At 45.6% G+C, this 23,132-nt stretch overlaps 1 protein-coding gene across 1 annotated transcript in view; it reads left to right on the top strand.

The window, feature by feature from the left end:
• LOC309558414 (uncharacterized protein) overlaps window positions 1-5,429 on the top strand; it is a gene marked incomplete at its 3' end in the record, with an annotated part of 87,216 nt that extends 81,787 nt beyond the window's left edge. Inside the window, exon 6 of the mRNA XM_082261488.1 lies at window positions 5,235-5,429. Within this exon, the coding sequence (XP_082117614.1) occupies window positions 5,235-5,429 (195 nt within the window). The remainder of the gene's footprint in view (window positions 1-5,234) is intronic.
• Window positions 5,430-23,132: the final 17,703 nt, after the last annotated feature.

Raw genomic sequence — 23,132 nt, 5'->3', positions numbered from 1 at the left:
GCAAGATCTCAACTCACCACCCCCCCCCCCCCTTATTCTTTATGAAGAAAAAAACAGCACCCGCTGGAGAAGTGGAGTTGCGAATGTGCCCCCAGGTAAGCGCATCTGCCACGTACTTCCCAATGGCCTTATTCTCCACAATCGAGAGAGGATAAACCCTGCCACGAGGGGGATGGCCCCAGGTTGCAAGTAAATGGCACAATCGTATGGACGAAGAGGAGGAAGAGTACCAGCGCGCACCTTGTCAAATACATCTTGATACTCATGATATTCAGTAGGCAAAACTGAATTCAAGGAGGTACAATGTACCTTAACAGTGCCACACTGTTGAGACCAAGAGAGGATCTCAGCCGACTGCCAATCAAAGGTCAGGTTGTGTTTCTGAAGCCAAGGGTATCCCAAAACAACAGAGTAGTGTGGGGACAATATAACCTGGAAACAGGTTGGCTCCCTGTGAACAGCCCCTATCGCCATGTCAGTCAGAACAGTCTCGTGGCCTGTGCTGGTTGCACAGGTTGCAGGGGTCTGCCATTAATTGCCTCGATGACTAATTGGAGAAACACGGGGCTGCAAGGATAAGGAATTTGCAGCAGCAAACATACTGTCAATAAAGTAATCGCCAGCACCGGAGTCTACCAACGCCTAAGTGGCCACCAAACCCAGGAGAGGACGACTGTGATTAGCAGTTTATCTTCACGGGAAACGGGGGAAAAGGTAATTCCATCTAAGATCTGCCCCTGACAGGACCTTAGGTGCGAGCGTTTTCCGGACAGGTAGGACAATATTTCAGGAAATGCCCACCAAGGCTGTAATACAGGCACTGGCCCTCCCTCCTTCTCAAGGCCTGCTCAGCCTTGGAAAAGCGATTGAACCCCAGCTGCATGGGTTCACAGCCAGACGCACCATCCCCAGGATGCGTGGGAGGTGAGGGAGGAATGGGTGGGAAGGAAAACATAGGAGCCAATCTGGTAGGAGGCCTCCACAGGCACTCCTTAAATGATGGTCTCTCCCTGAGCCTGGTATTGATCAAAATCAGGAAAGAACCGAGAGCCTCAAGCTCGTCAGGGAGATCCTTGGCCGCAATCTCGTCCTTCAATGCATCGGAGAGATCATGAGAGAAGACAGTCACCAGAGCCTCATTATTCCAGCCCACCTCTGCTGCCAGGGTAAGAAATTTGATGGCATACTTGTATACCCTCTTGAATGGACAAGAGCAGCTTAGCAGCAGAGGCAGAGCGAGTAGGCACATTGAATACTCTACGAAAAGAGGCAAGAAAACTTGGGTAATCAAGTATCACAGGATTATCATTCTCCTATAAGGGATTCACCCAGGCCAAGGCCTTGTCCCAGAGCAACAAGATTAGGAAGCCCACCTTGGACCTGTCAGAGGGAAATGCCTGACAGACCATCTCAAAATAAATGCCCACTTGGGGTAGGAAGCCACAACACTGACTCGGTTCACCCCCATAGCGCTGCGGGAGGTTGGCTGAACCAGTCATCCCTCTGGAAATAGTGCAGGAGCAGCAGCAGGAGGAACCACCTGCCTAGCCGCACCAGGAGCAAGGTGTGCTGTGTGGTCCAGCAACATCCGTAACACCTGAGCAAAGTGACCCAAAAGGTGATCTTGTTGATCAAGCCTGGTAACCAGCATGGGGAGCATAGGAGCACCTGCATCATCAGGATTCATGGCCCCTGTGTACTGTTAGGGTTCCAGGAAACTACATCACACCAAGATGCAAGTAAAATAAAGCAGTTTATTACAGCAAAAACAATAAAGGCACAGCAAAAGAGAGGAGCGAAATCAGGAACAGCCGGGGTAAAGTCCAGAATCGGGTAGTCATCCAAGCCAGGATCGAGTCCAGAAGTGGGTAGTCATCAAAGCCGAGGTCGAGTCCAGACGCAGGTAGTCAGCTGATGCTGGGTCGTCTACCGATGCGGGGATGTAAGCCGATGCGTGATCGAGAGCCAGGAAAGTCGTCAGCCAAACCAGGTCATACATGGAGGAACACAGAGAACAGAAGACTGCTAGCAGTGATGCACATTGGAGCACAAACACAAGGGCAAGGACTGCAAGTCATCAGGTGATATAAATAGTCAGGTGTGCAACATCATCACTGAGCGGCACCCAGGCAGCAGGAAGTGATGATGCAAACAGAGTTTATAAGAGACAGCAGTCTGCACATGTCCAAGATGGCTGCCTACAGGAAGGCATGTTTAAACCTTGACATTGCACACAACCAGAAGGTGGTAAGGGTGAGTGCACCCAACCAGAGGGATTTAAGGGTGAGTGCACCCAACTAGAAAGAGGCAAGAGTATGTGCACCCAAACAGAACGAGACGAGGTAATGTGCACTCAATCAGAAGGAGACAAGGCAAAGTGAACTCAGTCAGAAGGAGCCAAGGCAAAGTGCACTCAATCAAAAGGAGCCAAAGGAGAGTTCATCCAATCAAAAGGAGCTAAGGGAGAGTGCATCCAATCAAAATGAGCTAAGGGAGAGCGAACCCAATCAGAAGGAGCCAAAGGAGAGTGCACCCACTTAACAGGAGCCAGGGAAGAGCGTACCATATTAGAATTTGCTTTCCTAAAGTCAGACTAGAAAATCAACTCTATTTGGTTGCTTTGTGTATGTACCTGTTGCAGATTTTCCCTAACTTCCTGCATTGTAAAATGTTGTAATGAGGGCAGGAAATGAGGGGAAATCTATCTAACAGAGCCAAGGATAGCAGTAAAAACCTTACAAGAGTTTTTAAAGCAGTATTCCAGCCTTTTTTTGTGTTTATTAAAAGTTAGCAGCTACAAAAAGTGTAGCTGCTGACTTTTAATGAACACACACTCACCTGTCCCACGATCCAGTGATGCGGCCACCCGAAGCCTCTCTCCTCTTCCTCTGGTCTCAGCGGCACCGAGACCACTAGTGTGGGCACCCGGCTGTTACAGCTTGCGGCTTCACCAGCCGGGTACGCACTGCGCATACGCGAGTTGCACTGCGAGTCTTGATTGGCGGGCAATCTTCTGGGACCTCTGACATGTCCCAGAAGATTGCAGAGAGAGAGAGAAGGGGAAGAACTTCTGTTCCAAAACTAGGTACCCGCTCCCCCAAGAAAATGACATGCCAAATGTGGCATGTCAGGGGGTTAGGACTACTTAAAGCTAAAGTTCCACTTTTGGTCGGAACTCCCCTTTAACCACTTAAGGACCAAGCCCATTTTGACACATTTTTTTCACAAGTTAAAATCAGTATTTTTTGCTAGAAAACTACTTAGAGCCCCCAAACATTCTATATATTTTTTTAGCAAAGACTCTGGAGAATAAAATGGCCGTCATTGCAATATTTTTTGTCACGTGGCATTTGCGAAGAGGTCTTTCAAAAGCCATTTTTTTTTTTTTTTTGAAAAATTGTGAAAAATTACATTTCACTGCATTTAAAAAAAAAAAAATGTCTTTTGTATATTGTGAAAGATGATGGCATGCCGAGTAGATAGATACCCAACATGTTACGGTTTAAAATTGTGCACACTTGCGTAATGACGACAAACTACGGTCAATAAAAATCTCCATAGGCGACGCTTTAAACATTTTTAATGGTTACCAGTTTAGAGATAGAGTGTAGCTCTTTATTTTAAATTATTGCTCTCACTCTGGCGATCGTGGTGATACCTCACATGTGGTTTGAACAGCAATTTAATTTGCGGCGCGACTTCCTGTATACGTAGCGACGGGGCCGCTACATTTTTTGTTTTCCTATTTATTTAATTTTTTTTAAATTTTAGCACAGGTTTTTTTTTTAAAAAAAAAATCTGATTACTTTTATTGCTGTCACAAGCAATGTAAACGTCCCTTGTGACAGCAATAGGCAGTGACAGGTACTCTTTACGTAGGGAGCGGGGTCTAAAAGACCCCTCCACTACACTTACATGTACAGTATTTAAAATGCAGAAAACTGCATTTTTGAATACATTCACTTTTTAAATCCGGCGCCTTTAGCAGCCGAGTAACCCGGATGTGACGTCATGGATGCTGCCTCCAGGTTACATCATCGGTGGTGGGATGGGAGACCCGGGCAGAGCCGCGGAAGGCGGCGGGAGGAGGGGGGCGTCCCCTCCCGCTCGCTGATGTAATGATCGAGCGGCTCCCGAGCCGCATTGGTCATTACCGTCGGAAAGCCGACTGCTGGCTATAAAAAATGGTACTGGGGTGATGCCTCTAACTAGAGGCATCACCCCGGTACAATCACTTAAAGGCAGCCGACGTAGGTCTACGTGGCTGGTCAGTAAGTGGTTAAACTACCATGGTCCATCAAAAACTTAAATTGGAACTTTACCCATAACAACTTGATAATAATTGATGTTTTTTAGCAAGGAACATAGATTCCACATATTTTTATGCTACAAAAAGTAGCGTGGGCTGTACATTTTCTCCAGCATTGCTCCCGTTCCTCTCCATTTTATTGAAGCTCAGAGCAGTCACTTACTTTTTGAGACCTCTAATCCTCTCCTTAGTCTGAAAAATATGTCACTTTCTGCAATTAAAAAGTGTGCAGTTGCAGCCTTGATTGTATGTCTTGGCTCAGCTAGAGGGGAAGGCTGCAGTAGCCATCAGTATTGCCCATGGAGAAGGAGAAAAAAAGGTGAATGTAGAAGGAATCAGTGAGATAAGATAAATCACTATTCTTGTTAGTTTAACTTGTGTGTCTCACTGGCAGCAGAGTTTATCCTGTCATCTCTCCTGCTTTTCTTTTCTTTTCTTCCTCCCTAATCTGTCCTTCATCGGCAGAGTCGGTGTCATTCCTGTTGTTTCCTCTCCCTCAGCAGCAGCAAATCTTCAGCTGATTGACCTCTAATGACTCACTGATTATCAGCACAGTGCCATGAATAAGAGCATCTGAGGCTGTGCAGAGCAGGGTGGGACAGTCTGAAGTTGTCTATCAGGACCTAATTTTCTGACTACAGTTCCAATTAAAAATAAAAAAATAAAAAAAAATGTCTAAACATACAAAACCAGTATATGGTATGGCAGAGAAGCCAAAGTTGTTAGCGTTGGTTAGCAATGTTGACCAGGTGCTCACCAACTTGAGTACCATTACCATCTACTCCCCATTCCCTCCTATATTGCATTGTGTTCTTGTTTGACATTTATATATTTGGAGATGTTAGTTGTTATTAGAGCGATCAGCTTTTGTTCTACCATAAGTACCATATTCTTTATGCCTTTTGTCTGTTTTTTTGTCTTTCAGAAAAAAACATTTTGGCTGATATTCCTGGCTCTGATTTTTCTTATTTTAATTGTTGTTGTAAATGTTCCTAAGACCAATCACCCAGAGAACCCGAGCACCTTATCTCCCCCAGTCAATGTGACAAACGTCAACTCCCACTTTATCTCCAATATGACGACAACTCTACTGTCCACTATTGCTAACACCACCTCATGATTGTCCTCCCAGACAATGAATGCTACAACTGCCTGGCAATATCACTAGTAAGGTAAAGGCCATCAAGTTACCATAGAACCCAAATAAGGGATGATGGAACAGCTTGCTGCAAGAAAGACCCAGGGATGGAAGTTCCAAATATTCCTAAAGGTTCTAGACTAGGGGTCTCCAAACTTTTCAATATGAGGGCCAAACAAATATTAGTGGTCCAGAAAAAAAAAATCCCCATTTAAGTCCCCTCCTCCTTACTTTAGGGTCCCCATCAGAGTCCCCCCCCCCTTTACATTAGGGTACCTATCAAAGTCCTCCCTTAAATCAGAAGCAAAGACCATATGTGTTCTTTGCTGACCTTCATCTTCAGTCAGTGCTCATTGGAAATACAACATTGACCCTAGCTGTGGGCTGGGATAAAATCTTGTAGAGGGCCTGATGTGGTCTGCAGGCCATAGTTTGGATACCCTTGTTCTAAGCAATGGCGCAATATTCATAAAATTCAGAATTCAGTCATTATAGCACTCAAGGAATACTGAATTGGAAAATGACATCAGCTGTTCTAGAAAACTACAACATTTCCCATCTCAGTCACCTGTCCAAAAATGATAAAATTCACTAACGTATCACAGAATTTCTTAAACACACTCACCCTATCACCCCCATGATATTCACAGTTCCCATTGTAGGGCAGCATACACTGCTGGTCCAGTACAGGTTCATGTTTTCCCAGGAACGGGGATGCACAGGTGTTGTTTGTATCCCTGTGCCAGCCTCCCATTAATTTGGGCTGCATGGACACAGCCGCTGTATCCTAATATAAATATGGGTGAGTGCATATTCATATAGGGTGCGATCGGGGACCCACCACCCCACTAACTCACTTGTCATATTAGGACACAGCGGTTGTGTTCATGCAGCCGTGTGTCCCAAAATAAATTAATGAGACACCAGCAGAGGGATGCACGCAACATCTGTGCATCCCCTGCTGGGAAAACAGAGGTGCAGTGAAGCTTCCCATGTGAATGAACCGTTATACAATACACTAAAGGATGAAAGTGCCACTTTTTTAGTAAGTTCAATATATTTTTATCATGACACTACGAGGATAAAGCCAATGCATTTCAGGGACCACTTGTGGTGTCCTCATCCTTTACTTACTGCTCTTTTTTTTCTCCAGCGACTCTCATGGGTATCCTGGTTGACAGAGGAATGTCTTTTCGAACTTTTGAAAAGTTTGGTTCAACCAGAACACCCAAACTTCCCGAAAGTTCGGGTCCGGATTCCAGAACCCCATTGAAATCAATGGAACCCGAACTTCAGTAATCAAAAAACACCATTTTGAAGCCCTAAAACACAATAAATGCCCCTAAAAAGTGCCTAGGGTTCTGGGTCATGCCCCAGGGACTATGAATCACACAAACAAAAGTTCTTAAAAATTGTCGTTTTTTATAGAGAGCCAATTATTGAAAAAATTATTGAAAAAAAAAAAAAGAGATTTCTTTGGATTTAGTGTCTGGGGGGTCTAAAAACTGTACCTGTGAAGTTTCAGCTCTGTAGCATGTCCAGAACCAGAAAAAAAAGATAGTTTGTATTAGAATTGCAGTAGAGCAGGCATAGGGCTCTGCTATTTTCACACCTGGCCGTTTTTGTTGCAGGCGTTTATTGGGCTTTTTTGTGGACGTCTTTGGAGGCAGGCATGACATCTGAACTTCTGTATAGGGGTATATATACACACACACTTATATGTATATATACACATACACACATATAGGTGTGAAAGTAGCGGAACCCTATGCCTGCAAATAATTTCATTAGCGCAGGCATATGGTTCTGCTACTTTCACACCTATATGTGTATATATACATATATGTGTGCGTGTATATATACCCCTACACAGAAGTTCTGATGTTATGCCTGCCTCCAAATATGCCCAAAAAATGCCCAAAAAAACGCCTGCAACAAAAACTCCCAGGTGTGTTGTTGATGGGTGTTTTTTGGGGCATTTTTTGGGCATCTTTGGAGGCCGGCATAACATCTGAAATTCTGTATAGGGTTATATATACACACACACACATATATGTATATATACACATACACACATATAGGTGTGATAGGAGCGGAGCCCTATGCCTGCAAATAATTTCATTAGCGCAGGCATAGGGTTCTGCTACTTTCACACCTGTGTATGTGTATATATACATATATGTGTGTGTGTGTGTATATACCCCTACACAGAAGTTCAGATGTCATGCCTGCCTCCAAAGACATCCACAAAAAAGCCCAATAAACGCCTGCAACAAAAACGGCCAGGTGTGAAAGTAGCGGAGCCCTATCCCTGCTCTACTGCAATTCTAAGACAAACAATCTTTTTTCTATTGCGGTCACCCTGACATGGAAGGGTTTGGTCAACCTGCCATAGCAGTCAGAGTCAGTTCACCCTAAACTACACTACAGTCACCCTGACACTTAACACTTTCCCTACAGAAACTAGATTATTGAATCTAACTATAGTGGTATATAGTACCCTAACTACACTAGATATCCCTTTCCTCACACTAATAATTGCTAAATTACACTTTGAAGCAGGAGTAACAGAACTGCTTTCACTCTCTTCCACAGCCCTGTATGTGTGCTACAGTGCTAGCGATTTGGCGGGGCTATCTTATATACTGGGGGGTGTATTCACTACTGATTGGCCTCTGGACCCCCTAGTCACTCCAATCACATTCCTAGCATCCTCCTGCCCCCTCAATTGGCTTTTACTGATGGTTCTGGTCCAATCAGGGCTTTTAAAGCCCAGTTCCTGTCCCATTGCATTTTGGTCGGTTCTGGTTGCCGAATTCCAAACTTTTTCAGCAAAAGTTCGGAATTCGGCCGAATTTTGAACAGTCAATGTTCGGGTCGAACCGATGGTCGACCCAAACCGTTCGATCATCCCTAGTCTTTTTTACTCATCCTTGGGTTTGGTGCTCCACCATATGATCTCTAATGAAATGAATCCCCTCAGTAATCTCTTTTTAAATAAAACAGTTCAGATTTCCACAAATTGGAAACCATTTTGAGAATCCACTACAGTTTTTCTTCTATAGTGTCTTTATTGAATTTGCCAGAACCTGGTCTTGATGCGATTTTTGCATTTAATATGCTTGCTGTTCCATATTTTAAATGTTGATATTGTATGCGGTGGCTTGTAGTTTCCATTTCTAGGGGCTCTTTGTATATCAATCTTTGATTTGCCTTCCTTGCCAAGCATAGACACCCTTAAAAGTCTATTAATACAGGACAACTAAGTTGGTGGCAATGTCTGGCTATATAATGATGTTATCCATGTATATATACACTATATTGCCAAAAGTATTGGAACGCCTGCCTTTACATGCACATTATTATTTCTGGTACTTATATAGCGCTGTCAATTTATGCAACGCTTTACATATACATTCACATCAGTCCCCGCCCTCAAGGAGCTTACAATCTAAGGTCCCTAACTGACATACATACACAGTAGGGCCAATTTTTTATACAGGATCCAATTAACCTACCAGCATATCTTTGGAGTGTGGGAGGAAACCAGAGTACCCGGAGGAAACCCACACAGGCACAGGGAGAACATGCAAACACCAGGCAGGTAGTGTCGGGGTTGGGATTCGAACCAGCGACCCTCTTGCTGCTAGGTGAAAGTGCTAACCACTACACCACTGTGCCGTACATGACCTTTAATGGCATCCCAGTCTTAGTCCGTAGGGTTCAATATTGAGTTGGCCCACCCTTTGAAGCTATAACAGCTTCAACTCTTCTGGAAAGGCTGTCCACAAGGTTTAGAAGTGTGTCTATGGGAATGTTTGACCATTCTTCCAGAAGCACATTTGTGAGATCATGCACTGCTGTGGATGAGAAGGCCTGGCTTGCAGGCTCCACTCTAATTCATCCCAAAGGTATTCTTTCGGGTTGAGGTCAGGATGCTGTGCAGGCCAGTCAAGTTCCTCCACCCAAAACTCGCTCATTCATGTCTTTATGGACCTTGTTTGTGCACTGGTGTGCAGTCATGTTGGAACAGGACCCACAAAGTTGAGAGCATGAAATTGTTCAAAATGTCTTGGTATGCTGACACCTTAAGAACCAAGCCCAACCCCTGAAAAACCACCCCCTACCATAATCCCTCCTCCACCAAATGATTTGGACCTCTGCACAAAGCAAGGTCCATAAAAACATGGATGAGCGAGTTTGGGGTGGAGGAAATTGAATGGCCTGAAACAAATCCTGACCTCAACCCGATAGAACACCTTTGGGATGAATTCGAGCAGAGACTGCAAGCCAGGCCTTCTTGTCCACAGCAGTGCCTGACCTCACAAATGCTCATCTGGAAGAATGGTCAAACATTCCCATAGACACACTCCTAAACTTTCTGGACAGCCTTCCCAAAAGAGTTGAAGCTGTTATAGGTGCAAAGAATGGGCCAAATCAATATTGAACCCTTTGGACTAAGACTGGGATACCATTAAACTTCATGTATGTGTAAAGGCAGGCGTCCCAATACTTTTGGCAATATAGTGTAAAATCATGAATCATACTCTAACAAGGATTTCAACATTTTAGATGCCTCCACCTACTGGAAGCTGGCAACATATTCAAAAGAATATTTGGAGATGGAATTAGGGCTGAATTCACGCCTGTGTGTTGCACACTCCTGGTCTATGATTTGCACAATCTGAGGACCTCCCGTATTGGTCAAGAGTTAGCTTTGTATTCACTATTAACTTTTTTTTGTATGCTGTTACAAATTAGCAATTTCACTGCACGCATTTCAAAAATGTTTTTATATTTTGCATTTGTGGGAAAAAAATATTATAATTTTCATGCATATACAGATTATAAGTATGTAACAACAGCTTTGTGTATCTGTTTATCACATACAGTCATTAAATGAAATGTGATTGAAAGCTGTCAAATACTGTGAGTGTCTCGTGTCTTTCAAAAAAGAATGGTTTGCCTTTTATATACGTAACATCTGAACCAATGATCTTTTCAGCTAACTGTAAGAGGGGATCTCTTCCCATCGACCAACAATGTAGGGGTCATTCTTTGCATTGGCAATCCATGTGAGGAGGATTCTTCTGATTGACCACCATTGTAAGAAACATTCTTTCCACTGACCACCAATGTAAGGGGCATTCTTCCTACTGACCACCAATGTAAGGGACATTCTTCCTACTGATCACTAATGTAAGGGGCATTCTTCCTACAGACCACCAATGTAAGGGGCATTCTTCCTACTGATCACCAATGTAAGGGGCATTCTTCCTACAGACCACCAATGTAAGGGGCATTCTTCCTACAGACCACCAATGTAAGGGGCATTCTTCCTACTGATCACCAATGTAAGGGGCATTCTTCCTTCTGGCCATCAATGTAAGGGGCATTCTTCCTACTGATCACCAATGTAAGGGGCATTCTTCCTACTGATCACCAATGTAAGGGGCATTCTTCCTACTGATCACCAATGTAAGGGGCATTCTTCCTTCTGGCCATCAATGTAAGGGGCATTCTTCCTACTGATCACCAATGTAAGGAGCATTCTTCCTACTGATCACCAATGTAAGGGGCATTCTTCCTACTGATCACCAATGTAAGGAGCATTCTTCCCAATGACCTCCAATGTAAGGAGCATTCTTCTCACTGACCTCCAATGTAAGGAGCATTCTTCCCAATGACCTCCAATGTAAGGAGCATTCTTCCCACTGACCACCAATGTAAGGAGCATTCTTCCCAATGACCTCCAATGTAAGGAGCATTCTTCCTACTGATCACCAATGTAAGGGGCATTCTTCCCACTGACCACCAATGTAAGGAGCATTCTTCCCACTGACCTCCAATGTAAGGAGCATTCTTCCCAATGACCTCCAATGTAAGGGGCATTCTTCCCACTGACCACCAATGTAAGGAGCATTCTTCTCACTGACCTCCAATGTAAGGGGTATTCTTCCCAATGACCTCCAATGTAAGGAGCATTCTTCTCACTGACCTCCAATGTAAGGAGCATTCTTCCCAATGACCTCCAATGTAAGGAGCATTCTTCCCACTGCCATCCAATGTAAGGAGCATTCTTCCCACTGCCATCCAATGTAAAGAACATTCTTCCCACTGACCACAAATGCAAGGAACATTCTTCCCACTGACCACCAAGAACATTATTCCCAAAGACCATTAATGTAAGGAGCAGGGCCACTGATAGAATTCATGGGGCCCCGTACAGCCTACCTGATGGGGCCCCCCTTCAGCTCCACCCTCAACCCCACCCCTGGCCCTGCCCCAGACCCGGCCTTCAAATAAAGTGCAGGTTTGTTAATAAATTTGATAATTCAAAATTAATATTGTTTTCAGGTGAAAACAGACCTCTTTAATATCTATAGGCGGACCTGAGCTGACCCTCTATTCACTTCTATAGAGCGACGGATGTAAACAGACTTGTGTCCATTTTTATCCGCCTGCCTCCAATCCAATCCACTAAACAAAATGGAAAAGGATCCGTTCCCCTCCATCTAGCAGATCAGATTGGAGGGCAGTTGTGTGTAACCGGACAGCTGGTTTGTTTGCATCAGCCACCCTTAGAGCAGAGTGGACTGTGTCAATGTCTACACTGCATAAGCTGAGTGGACACGGACCTGTCATCTGCCCACACTGCTCAGCAGGGCATCAGCATACAGATCCCTTGCTGAACAAGCGGATTCCCCCCATGCGAAAAAAACCTTATGTTAACATCAGCATTATAGTAACACCCAGGCATGTGCCCTATCATGGCTGGCTCTGTCACAGAGTGTCACATGACATGGCTGTTGGATGCTGACCTTGTTAGCTTATGACCAATAGGTTTACAAAATCAGCACCCAACAGCCATGTCATGTGACACACTGTGACAGAGTCGGCCATGATAGGGCACCTGCCTGTGTGTGATATCACCATAGTAATGTGCAGTATATCTTCATATTCACCCAGGCACCCCTGTGCTGCAGGCAGCCACGATGAAGTCTTGCTCCTTCTGCTCCTTGTCAGCTGCTGCCTGCCGCCCGCCAGCTTCTCAAAAACCCCTCCCTCTCGGATACTGAGTGTGGAGCTGAGTGGAGGAAGATCACTATACCAGGGAAGGCTTAGGGCAGCCGCAGCGGCAAGCAGCTGGGACTTAAGCAGAGCAGCCAGAAATATGCGGAGCACCCAAAACTGAAAAAAAAAAATAAAAACACAAGTATCTTGACTGCTCTATCATCCCATCATCAGAGAGGGGCCCAGGAAATAGTAATACAATAATACAACCCCCCCCCCGGTAAACTAGTAGGAGTGGTCAAGTGGGGGTGAAGTTCAGAAAGCCTTTTTTCTGCACTGAACTGTCTGTGATGCTGTCCAGGCCCCCCCTGCTGAGCTGATGAAGCCGGGCAACAGGGTCGGTTGTACTGGTTTATTGGTGGCCCTGTCCTGCCCCCTGCCTTAACCACTTGCCGACCGCCGCAAGTACATATACTGCGTGCAGGCAAAGTGACGTATGGGTACGTCACTCGCCTGCGAGCCAATAGGGGGCGAGCAGGCCCCGCTGGAGGCGTGCTCCCGCCCCCGCTCACTTACTGTGATCCCCGCGCGTGTGCCTGGTCCGCCAGCCACTCGCGATCGTCCGTTACAGAGGGAGAAAGGCAGGCGGGTGATGTAAACAAAGCCGCCTGTCATTCTCCCTGGTGTAAGTGCAGAGATCATACGATCCTGCTATGTAGGATCATATATCTCTGTAGTTGCACAAACAGCCACATCCCATAACAGTTAGAAGCACGCCCCTAGGGACACACTTAACCCCTCCTTCTCCAATAAAGTTAACCCTTTCCCTGCCAGTGTCATTTTTACAGTAACAGTGCATATGTATAGCACTGATTACTGTAGTAATGTCACTGGTACCCCCAAAAGTGTCAAAAATGTCAGTCAAGGGTCCGATCTGTCCGCCGCAATGTCGCAGTCCAGCAAAAAAAATCGCAGATCGCCGCCATTACTCGTTAAAAAAGGAAACAATAAAAATGACAAAAATCTTTCCCTTTGTTAGTAAACGCAATAACTTTTGGGCAAACCAATCAAAATACGCTTATTGTGATTTTTTTTTTACCAAACATATGTAGCAGAAAACAAATTGGCCTAAAATGTTATAAAATTTTGATTTTTACATTTTTTTGGGGGGGAATTTCATATAAAAAAATGTGAAAAATATTGTTATTTTTGCAAAATTGACGCTCTTTTTTTGTTTATAGCGCATGATCAAAAAATCGTACAGGTGATCAAATACCACCAAAAGAAAGCTCTGTTTGTGGGAAAAAAAGGACGCCAAATTCGTTTAGATACAGCGTCGAACAACCGCGCAATTGTCCGTTAAAGTCGCGCAGTGCCGAATCGCAAAATACCCCCTGGTCAGGAAGGGGGTAAAATCTTCCGGGGCTTAAGTGGTTAAGATCCAGTGAAAGAGCTGAGATGTCTGGGAAGGGGTTATGATGTCAAGGGGTGATCATGTCTTACTGTTTACTGTATTTATGTGCATTTTATTAAAGCATGCTCACACAAGTGTTTTGCTGCATGACAGGGTTTGCTCCCTTAACCACTTAAGCCCCTGGAAGATTTTACCCCCTTCCTGACCAGGGTCTATTTTGCGATTCGGCACTGCGTGACTTTAACGGACAATTGCGCGGTCGTGCGACGCTGTAGCTAAACGAATTTGGCGTCCTTTTTTTTCCCACAAACAGAGCTTTCTTTTGGTGGTATTTGATCACCTGTGCGATTTTTTGATCATGCGCTATAAACAAAAAAAGAGCGACAATTTTGCAAAAATAACAATATTTTTCACATTTTTTTATATGAAATTCCCCAATAAAATGTAAAAATCAAAATTTTTTAACATTTTAGGCCAATTTTTTTTTTTACCATATGTTTGGTAAAAAAAATCGCAAAAAGCGTATTTTGATTGGTTTGCGCAAAAGTTATCGCGTTTACTAACAAAGGGAAAGATTTTTGTCATTTTTGTTGTTTCTTTTTTAGCGCGTAACGGCGGCGATCTGCGATTTTTTTTTGCGGGACTGCGACATTGGGGCGGACAGATCGGACCCTTGACATTTTTGACACTTTTGGGGGTACCAGTGACATTACTACAGTAATCAGTGCTATACATATGCACTGTCACTGTAAAAATGACACTGGCAGTGAAGGAGTTAACTGTATTGGAGAGGGAGGGGCTGTGTGTGTCCTAGGGGCGTGATTCTAACTGTGATTGGCTGTGGCTTGATGTGTAAGAACAGAGATCAATGGTCCTACATAGTAGAACCGTTTGATCACCATTCTTACACAGGGGAGACTGACAGGCGGCTTTGTTTACATTAGGCGCCTGCCTTTCTCCGGGCACGCCTTTTCTCCACCGGGCACACGCGCGGGGGGGGTCCGTGACCACGCGGGAGCGTGCCTCCGGCGGCCCGGGCTCGCTCCCAAAACCCTCATAGGCTAGCGACGTAGCCCTACGTTACTCTGCCTGTGAGGGGCTGACTGCCGACGTAAATAGTCGTGCGGCAGTCGGAAAGTGGTTAATGACCAGGCCATATTTTGCGATTTGGCACTGCATTACTTTAACTGACAATTTCGTGCGACACTGTACTGAAATAAAATTGGAGTTCTTTTTTCCCACAAATAGAGCTTTCTTTTGGTGGTATCTGATTACCTGTGCGATTTTTATTTTTGCAACTATAAACAAAAAAAGAGCGACAACGTAGAAAAAAAAATATATATATATATTTTTCACATTCTGCTATATAACATTCCCAAAAAAAAATTGAAAATCAAATTTTGTCATCATTTTAGGCAAATTTGTATTTGTATAGCTACATATTTTTGGTAAAAAAAAAATACCAATAGGTGTATTTTGATTGGTTTGCGCAAAAGTTATCGTGTCTACAAACTATGGGAAAGATTTGTCATTTTTATTTATTTATTTTTACTAGTAATGGCGGCAATCAGCAATTTTTAGCAGGACTGCGACATTGCGGCGGACAGATCGGACTCTTAACTGACATTTTTGACACTTTTGGGGGGACCAGTGAGATTACTACAGTAATCAGTGCTAAAAATATGCACTGTCACTGTAAAAATGACACTGGCAGGGAAGGGTTTAACCCAGGGGCGATCAATGAGTTAAGTGTGAGCCTAGGGGGTGTTTTCTAACTGTATAGGGAATGGACTTGTAATATCAATACAGAGACCTGTGATCCTAAATAGGAGGATCATAGGAGCTCTGTGTTGATAGCTGAGAGAACAACGGTCTGCTGTGTTTACAACAGCAGGCCGCCGTTCTCTCTTCACGGGGAGCAATCGGGGGTACCCGGCGCCAATCGCGGCTGCCGGCCCCTTGCCTTGGCTTTCCCGCTGGCGAGTGGGCGCGGGCGCGCCAACAGGATATCTCCCATGAACCGCCGTACAGGTATGGTGGTTCGTGGGAACCTGCCGCCGTATAACTGTGGCGGCTTGTAGGAAAGTGGTTAAAGAATGAATTATTTACTTAAGACCCTTCCTCCATGCCACAATACAGTTTAAAAAAAAAAAAAAAACACAAAAACCAGTGGGCAAAAAAAAAAAGTTAATTAATTTGTAAAAAAACAAAAAAACAAAAAACTAAACAGCTTATATGTGCTCTTCCACCCACGAGTCCGACTCCTTCTGGAACCTGTCAGCTGCTTCTTGCTTGCTACCCGCCTCTCTTGCTCTCGGCTGCTAAACGTGGAGCTGAGTGAGTGAGACCACTCCGCCAGGGAAGGGAATAGGCATCCAGGACTTCAGCTGTCAGCAGAGCAGCCAGCATCATGCAGAGCAAGTGCCCGGCACGGATTACACATGCGCCCGGAAATTTAAAAAAAAGTCCCCTGACTGCTCCTCCTCCACCATCAGAGAGGGGCCCTGGAAATAGTATTATCACAACACCCCCTAAGCTACTAGGAGCAACTAAGCTGGGGTGTAAATTAGATAGCCGTTTTTTTTTTTTTTTTCTCCACTGAACTGTCTGTGAAGCCGCCCGGGCCCCCTCTGCTGGTCGGGCCCGGTACAACAGGGCTGGTTGTACTGGCTTATCAGCTGCCCTGCACATGGAGTGCACATTCTTCCTCTTGGTACTCTCTCTTCTCCCTTACTTTTTGTTCTTTTCATCGCTTACTCCTTTCTTTATACTCTCGCTGTAGAACCAGGGAGAAAGATGTTACTAAACTCATAGTAATGAACAAAACACTGAATGGGTGGCTATGGCACCCCGTTCAGGGACATACTTTATGAGTAGTCGTACTAGATCTCTTCGATTCCACCATAGTTGGGAAAGAGGACACCAGCCTTACAGCCATATTAATATGGTCCTCCCTCTCTCCTCCTCATATAGCTCTTGGAGGAGCACCGGGGAAACCAATAGCTACCATGTTACAGGAACGTTATCTTGTTGTTTCTCCTTTTTCTTTGATATGGATCATTGAGTAATGAGCAGTAATAGCAGTGCAGGTCAGAAGAAAAATACTCTCTCAAATGTTCATTGTACAATGATGCAGATCTATGTAATATTGTTAAAGCTCTTATATGTTTTTCTGTCTTGAAAACTTCAATAAAAAACATTAAAAACCTCCACCAAAAAGAGAGCCAAAATGGACTTGAAACACCACTTGTAAGATTCAGCTGTCAATCTATCTGGCTCAGACTATTTGTAGATTGTAATTTTTTGGTAGGCGGTTTGTAGTGTTTTGGTAGCCGGCTTCTCTATCGCACGAACGACCTCATCTGCTGCAATTGGTTCTGTCATATCTATCAAAGGTAATGTGCCATTCCCCAATCCTGTAGTAGAATCCAGAAAGCTTTCCATCCTCTCCTGACTAAGGTCCTTTCTTCTCAGAAGGTCTGCATAAAATGACCTATAGATCTCCAGGATCCCTGATCTGGACTTCACCACGGAACCCGTACTATCTTTCAAGCCTATAACTGTCTTAACCACTTTACCCCCGGCCACTGTGCTGCTACTGCGGCACAGTGGCTCGTTATCGTCCAGCGACGTAGACCTACGTCGCTGGACTCCTCCCCCTGTAGGCGGCACTCGCGCGCCGCCGGAGGCGCGCTCCCGCTGTTTTCATTCACAGCGGGAGTCGGGCCAGGGGAGGAGCGGTGGCGATCGCTGCTGCTCTTCTCCGATCGTCGGGGAATCCAGTTTGGAGATCCGCCCGCCTGTGTAAACAGAGCGGGCGGATCTCCTAAGTGACAGGGAGTGACAGATCGGAGTGTTCAGCATAGCTGGACATCCGATCTGTCCCTGTGTCACTCAGTCACCTCCCCCCCCCACACGTCAGTAAGCACCAGGCATACATTAACCCCTCCCTCTCCAATAAAATTAACCCCTTTCCTGCCAGTGTCATTTTTACAGTAACAGTGCATATTTATAGCACTGATTACTGCAGTAATGTCACTGGTACCCCCAAAAGTGTCAAAAATGTCAGTCAAGGGTCCGATCTGTCCGCCGCAATGTCGCAGTCCCGCAAAAAAAAATCGCAGATCGCCGCCATTACGCGTTAAAAAAAAAAAAAAAAAAAATGACAAAAATCTTTCCCTTTGTTAGTAAACACGATAACTTTTGCGCAAACCAATCAAAATATGCTTTTTGCGATTTTTTATACCAAACATAGGTAGCATAAAACAAATTGGCCGAAAAATGTTAAAAAATTTTGATTTTTACTTTTTTTTTTGGGGAATTTCATATAAAAAAAATGTGAAAAATATTGTTATTTTTGCAAAATTTACGCTCTTTTTTTGCTTATAGCGCGTGATCAAAAAATCGCACAGGTGATCAAATACCACCAAAAGAAAGCTCTGTTTGTGGGGAAAAAAAGGACGTAAATTTTGTTTGGGTACGGCGTCGCGCGACCGCGCAATTGTCAGTTAAAGTCGCACAGCGCCGAATCGCAAAAAGTGGCCTGGACGTAAGACAGCAAAATCCTCCGGTGGTAAAGTGATTAACTGCTATCCCTTAGTTACAGTTCTGGTAAGGATCATGATCTCATCCATACATGATAAAGGCATAGACCAAGGATTCCCAAACTACGGCCCTGCAGCTGTTGGGGAACTACACATCCCATGAGGCATTGTAAAACTGACATTCACATACATGACTAGGCATGATGGGAATTGTAGTTCCTGAACAACTGCAGGGTCGTAGTTTGGGAATCCCTGGCATAGACAAATCATATCCCCTGATAAAACCAAAAATGTATTGTGAAGAAGAACCCCTCCATGGTCTGATTCTGAAGAAGAAAGGACTACTCTTCTACTTCTTCTTCGTTTTCTACCTCCTAATCCTCTCCCACCCCTCATCAGCTGAATCCCCTTCAACAGAGGGTGAGATATGGGACATAGACACTCTTCCCTTATCCACATCGACCCCACCCTTATCCAGCAACTTCACACTTTCCTCGCTGCATTTGCACTGTTGAGAAAGGGTGGGGGAGGGGGGACTGGAGGGGTAGCAGTCTGAGAGGGAAGATCAGCTAAACCTGCCCCCCCCCCCCCCCCCCCCAGCAGCTTCAGCTAGTGTCACGTACATGAACAGTTAGCCTGACACGTAGAGTAGAGCCTCTTGTACCGGCTCAAGGTTACTGATATGGAGACAGCAGCTACAAGAGCACGTTGACATAGGAGCGCCTGCAATCAGCCCAGTAATCTGTATGGCAGCAGTCAGCAAGTGGATGTGCAGCAGACAGGCTGGTAGTAGGTAAGTTGGCACAGAGCTTTGGCAGACTGTAGAAGCACCTGAAGCAGACTGGATGAGCAGATGCAGAGTCAGATCTGGGTCGGTAACATTCAGGTAGATCGAGCAGAGACAGCAGGAAGAAGAATCCAAAAAGCAAGCCGAGGTGTGGGTATTAAGCAGACAAGCATAAGTCAGGACAGTGGCGTCACTAGGGTTGGTGTCACCCGGTGCGGTAACTCATGGTGTCACCCCAACCCCTTTTAATAATGTGTTTTTTTTTAACTAATGTAACTCGTAAATCATAGCTCCCATATAACACTAAATGTAATGGAATACAGTTACTTCCCATGACTGACACTGTCTCTTGAGAGAGTGAGGGCTCTTTCACACGGGCGATCCGATCAGATCCGCCTGTCAGTTTTTTAGACGGATCTGATCGGATCCTCCATGCATCTCTATGGGGCAGCGGATGTCAGCGGAGACACCTCCGTTGACACCCGCTGCCATCCACATCCGATCCTGTGCGTGAAATGTGGACGGATGGAAACCCTATTTTTCCATCCGTTCAGGGATCGGATCGGATGATTGCAGAGAGGCGGTCCACTCCCATCCGATCAACCATAGAGAGCAGCGGGAGCTGTGACACCTCCCTCTCCGCACTGCAAGCGGAGACGGAGCCGTCATCCGCCGGCTCAGCGGGGATCGGCGGATCGATCCTCGCTGAGCAGCACGGATCCGCCTACGGAGGCGGACCGTGTGAAAGAGCCCTGAGAGCCTGCCAGACTGGTTGATGTGTTTTTTGTTTGGACTACTTTATAGACTGTAGATATATATATATATATATATATATATATATATATATATATATATATATATATATATATATTTATTTAGCCTGCTCTGTTTCCCCCTTGTTGCAGTTTGTTACTCTATTTTTGCAGTGGAGACAGTGCTGAACTGGAAAGCTTCTCCAACAGAGGAGGAGCAACAAGCATTTTGGGGGAGACCAGGGATGAAGGAGGACTGCAACTGGCTGCATTGGCAGCTGTACTCTGTGAAAGTGAAACTGCTCTTGACAAGAGAAAGGACTGCAGGCTGCAGCCACTACATGGGACTTGACTACATTGCTGGATGGAGTGGAGAGAGCTGTGTGCAGAGCAGCAGAGCCCACTGAAAATCTGTCTTTGGTGGGCCAAGTCCAGGCTGGACTTCTGGGGAGTGGAGAGACCATTGCCAAAAGTAGGGCTGCAGCCTGCATGCAATGCAGATAGAAGAGTTTTTTGCTGAGTGGTTACTGAGTCAGAGTCTGTCACTGTGCTAGCCTGCCTGTGCATTAGGGACAGACACTGACTGACAATTAATTGCACCAGGCAGTGCCACCAGATCAATTATTAAATTGCACTAAGTTCACATCACCCGGCCTGGCCGCCCGCGGCACATGACACTCACCTCCTCTCCCTAGCGTTGACGTCACCGCAACTGGCTCCGCCCCCGCCCGCTCTGCCTGAACGTGAGGGCAGAGAGTGAGGGAGGGAGGGGAGGCTCAGGGCGCGCGGCCCGGCCCAGAGGAGGCGGAGCAAAGAAGTCCAGCCCAGGCACTGGCTGGCAGCAGACTGAGTGACACACTCACTGTCTGACACAGTACGTCTCTCTCTCTGTACTAGTATGCGGCAGCGGCGATGCGATGCCGGCCCGGCGGCGGCGGCGGCGGCCCGCACAGTAAGAGAATAGAGAGGCAGAGAGCGGTGTCACCCTCCACCCGGCGGACACCCGGGTGCGGCCCGCCCCCCCCGCACCCGGCTCGTGACGCCTCTGAGTCAGGAGAAGCTGGATCAGAATCAGAGGTCAGCAGAGGTATAACACACAGAAGCTGCAGACCAAACAGCAATGAGTCCATACTGCAGCCAGTTTAAAAAGCCCACTTGGCGGCAGCATTAGTAACAGTGTGTGCGTGCGCTAATGCGCGAGTGCGCATTCACGTTCGCCTTTGCGCGTTCCCTGGTCTACAACCATGTATGTTTGCCTGAACAGTTGCTGGTTTGCGCATGCGCATATACAGTATCTCACAAAAGTGAGTACACCCCTCACATTTTTGTAAATATTTTATTCTACCTTTTCATGTGACAACACTGAAGAAATGACACTTTGCTACAATGTAAAGTAGTGAGTGTACAGCTTGTATAACAGTGTAAATTTGCTGTCCCCTCAAAATAACTCAACACACAGCCATTAATGTCTAAACCGCTGGCAACAAAAGTGAGTACACCCCTAAGTGAAATGTCTAAATTGGGCCCAAAGTGTCAATATTTTATGTGGCCACCATTATTTTCCAGCACTGCCTTAACCCTCTTGGGCATGGAGTTCACCAGAGCTTCACAGGTTGCCTCTGGAGTCCTCTTCCCCTCCTCTATGATGACATCACAGAGCTGGTGGATGTTAGAGACCTTGCGCTCCTCCACCTTCCATTTGAGGATGCCCCATAGATGCCCTCTAGGGTTTAAGTCTGGAGACAAGCTTGGCCAGTCCATCACCTTTACCCTTGGCTTATTTAGCAAGGCAGTGGTCATTTTGGAGGTGTGTTTGGGGTCATTACCATGTTGGAATACTGCCCTACGGCTCAGTCTCTGAAGGGAGGGGATCATGCTCTGCTTCAGTATGTCACAGTACATGTTGGCATTCATGGTTCCCTCAATGAACTGTAGCTCCCCAGTGCCGGCAGTACTTATACAGCCCCAGACCATGACACTCCCACCACCATGCTTGACTGTAGGCAAGACACACTTGTCTTTGTATGCCTCACCTGGTTGCTGCCACACACACACCATCTGAACCAAATAAGTTTATTTTGGTCTCATCAGACCACAAGACATGGTTCCAGTTATCCATGTCCTTAGTCTGATTGTTTTCAGCAAACTGCGGGCTTTCTTGTACATCATCTTGAAAAGAGGCTTCCTTCTGGGGTGACAGCCATGCAGACCAATTTGATGCAGTGTGTGGTGTATGGTCTGAGCACTGACAGGCTGACCCCGCCCCCCACCCCTTCAACCTCTGCAGCAATGCTGGCAGCACTCATACATCTATTTCCCAAAGACGACCTCTAGATATGGCACTGAGCATGTGTACCTAACTTCTTTGGTTGACTATGGCAAGGCCTGTTCTGAGTGGAACCTGTCCTGTTAAACCGCTGTATGGTCTTGGCCACCATGCTGCAGCTTGGTTTCAGGGTTTTGGCAATCTTCTTATAGCCTAGGCCATCTTTATGTAGAGCAAAAATTCTTTTTTTCAGATCCTCAGAGAGTTTTTTGCCATGAGGTGCCATGTTGAACTTCCAGGGACCAGTATGAGAGAGTGAGAGCGATAACACCAAATTTAACACACCTGCTCTCCATTCACACCTGAGACCTTGTAACACTAACGAGTCACATGACACCAGGGAGGGAAAATGGCTAATTGGGCCCAATTTGGACATTTTCACTTAGGAGTGTACTCACGTTTGTTGCCAGTGGTTTAGACATTAATGGCTGTGTGTTGGGTTATTTTGCGGGGACAGTAAATTTACACTGTTATACAAGCTGTACACTCACTACTTTACATTGTAGCAAAGTGTCATTTCTTCAGTGTTGTCACATAAAAAGATATGATAAAATATTTACAAAAATCATCGCGGATCAGGTGGACAGATTACTGGGTGGGGCTGGGGAAGACCCAGCTGTCATGGTACACGTGGGTACCAATGACATAGGCAGAGGAAGATGGAGAGTCCTAAACGATTTCAGGGACTTAGGCGCTAAGTTGAGGAGTAGGACCTCCAAGGTAGTATTTTCAGAAATACTACCTGTACCTTGAGCCACACCAGAGAGGCAGCGGGAGATTAGGGAAGTTAACAAGTGGCTGAGGAGCTGGTATAGTAAGGAGGGTTTTGGGTTCCTGGAGAACTGGGC

Source organism: Pelophylax lessonae (genome assembly GCF_965119305.1).
Source record: "Pelophylax lessonae genome assembly, chromosome: 6".
Taxonomy (NCBI): Eukaryota; Metazoa; Chordata; class Amphibia; order Anura; family Ranidae; genus Pelophylax; species Pelophylax lessonae.
This window is presented reverse-complemented; position numbering and strand designations above follow the sequence as displayed.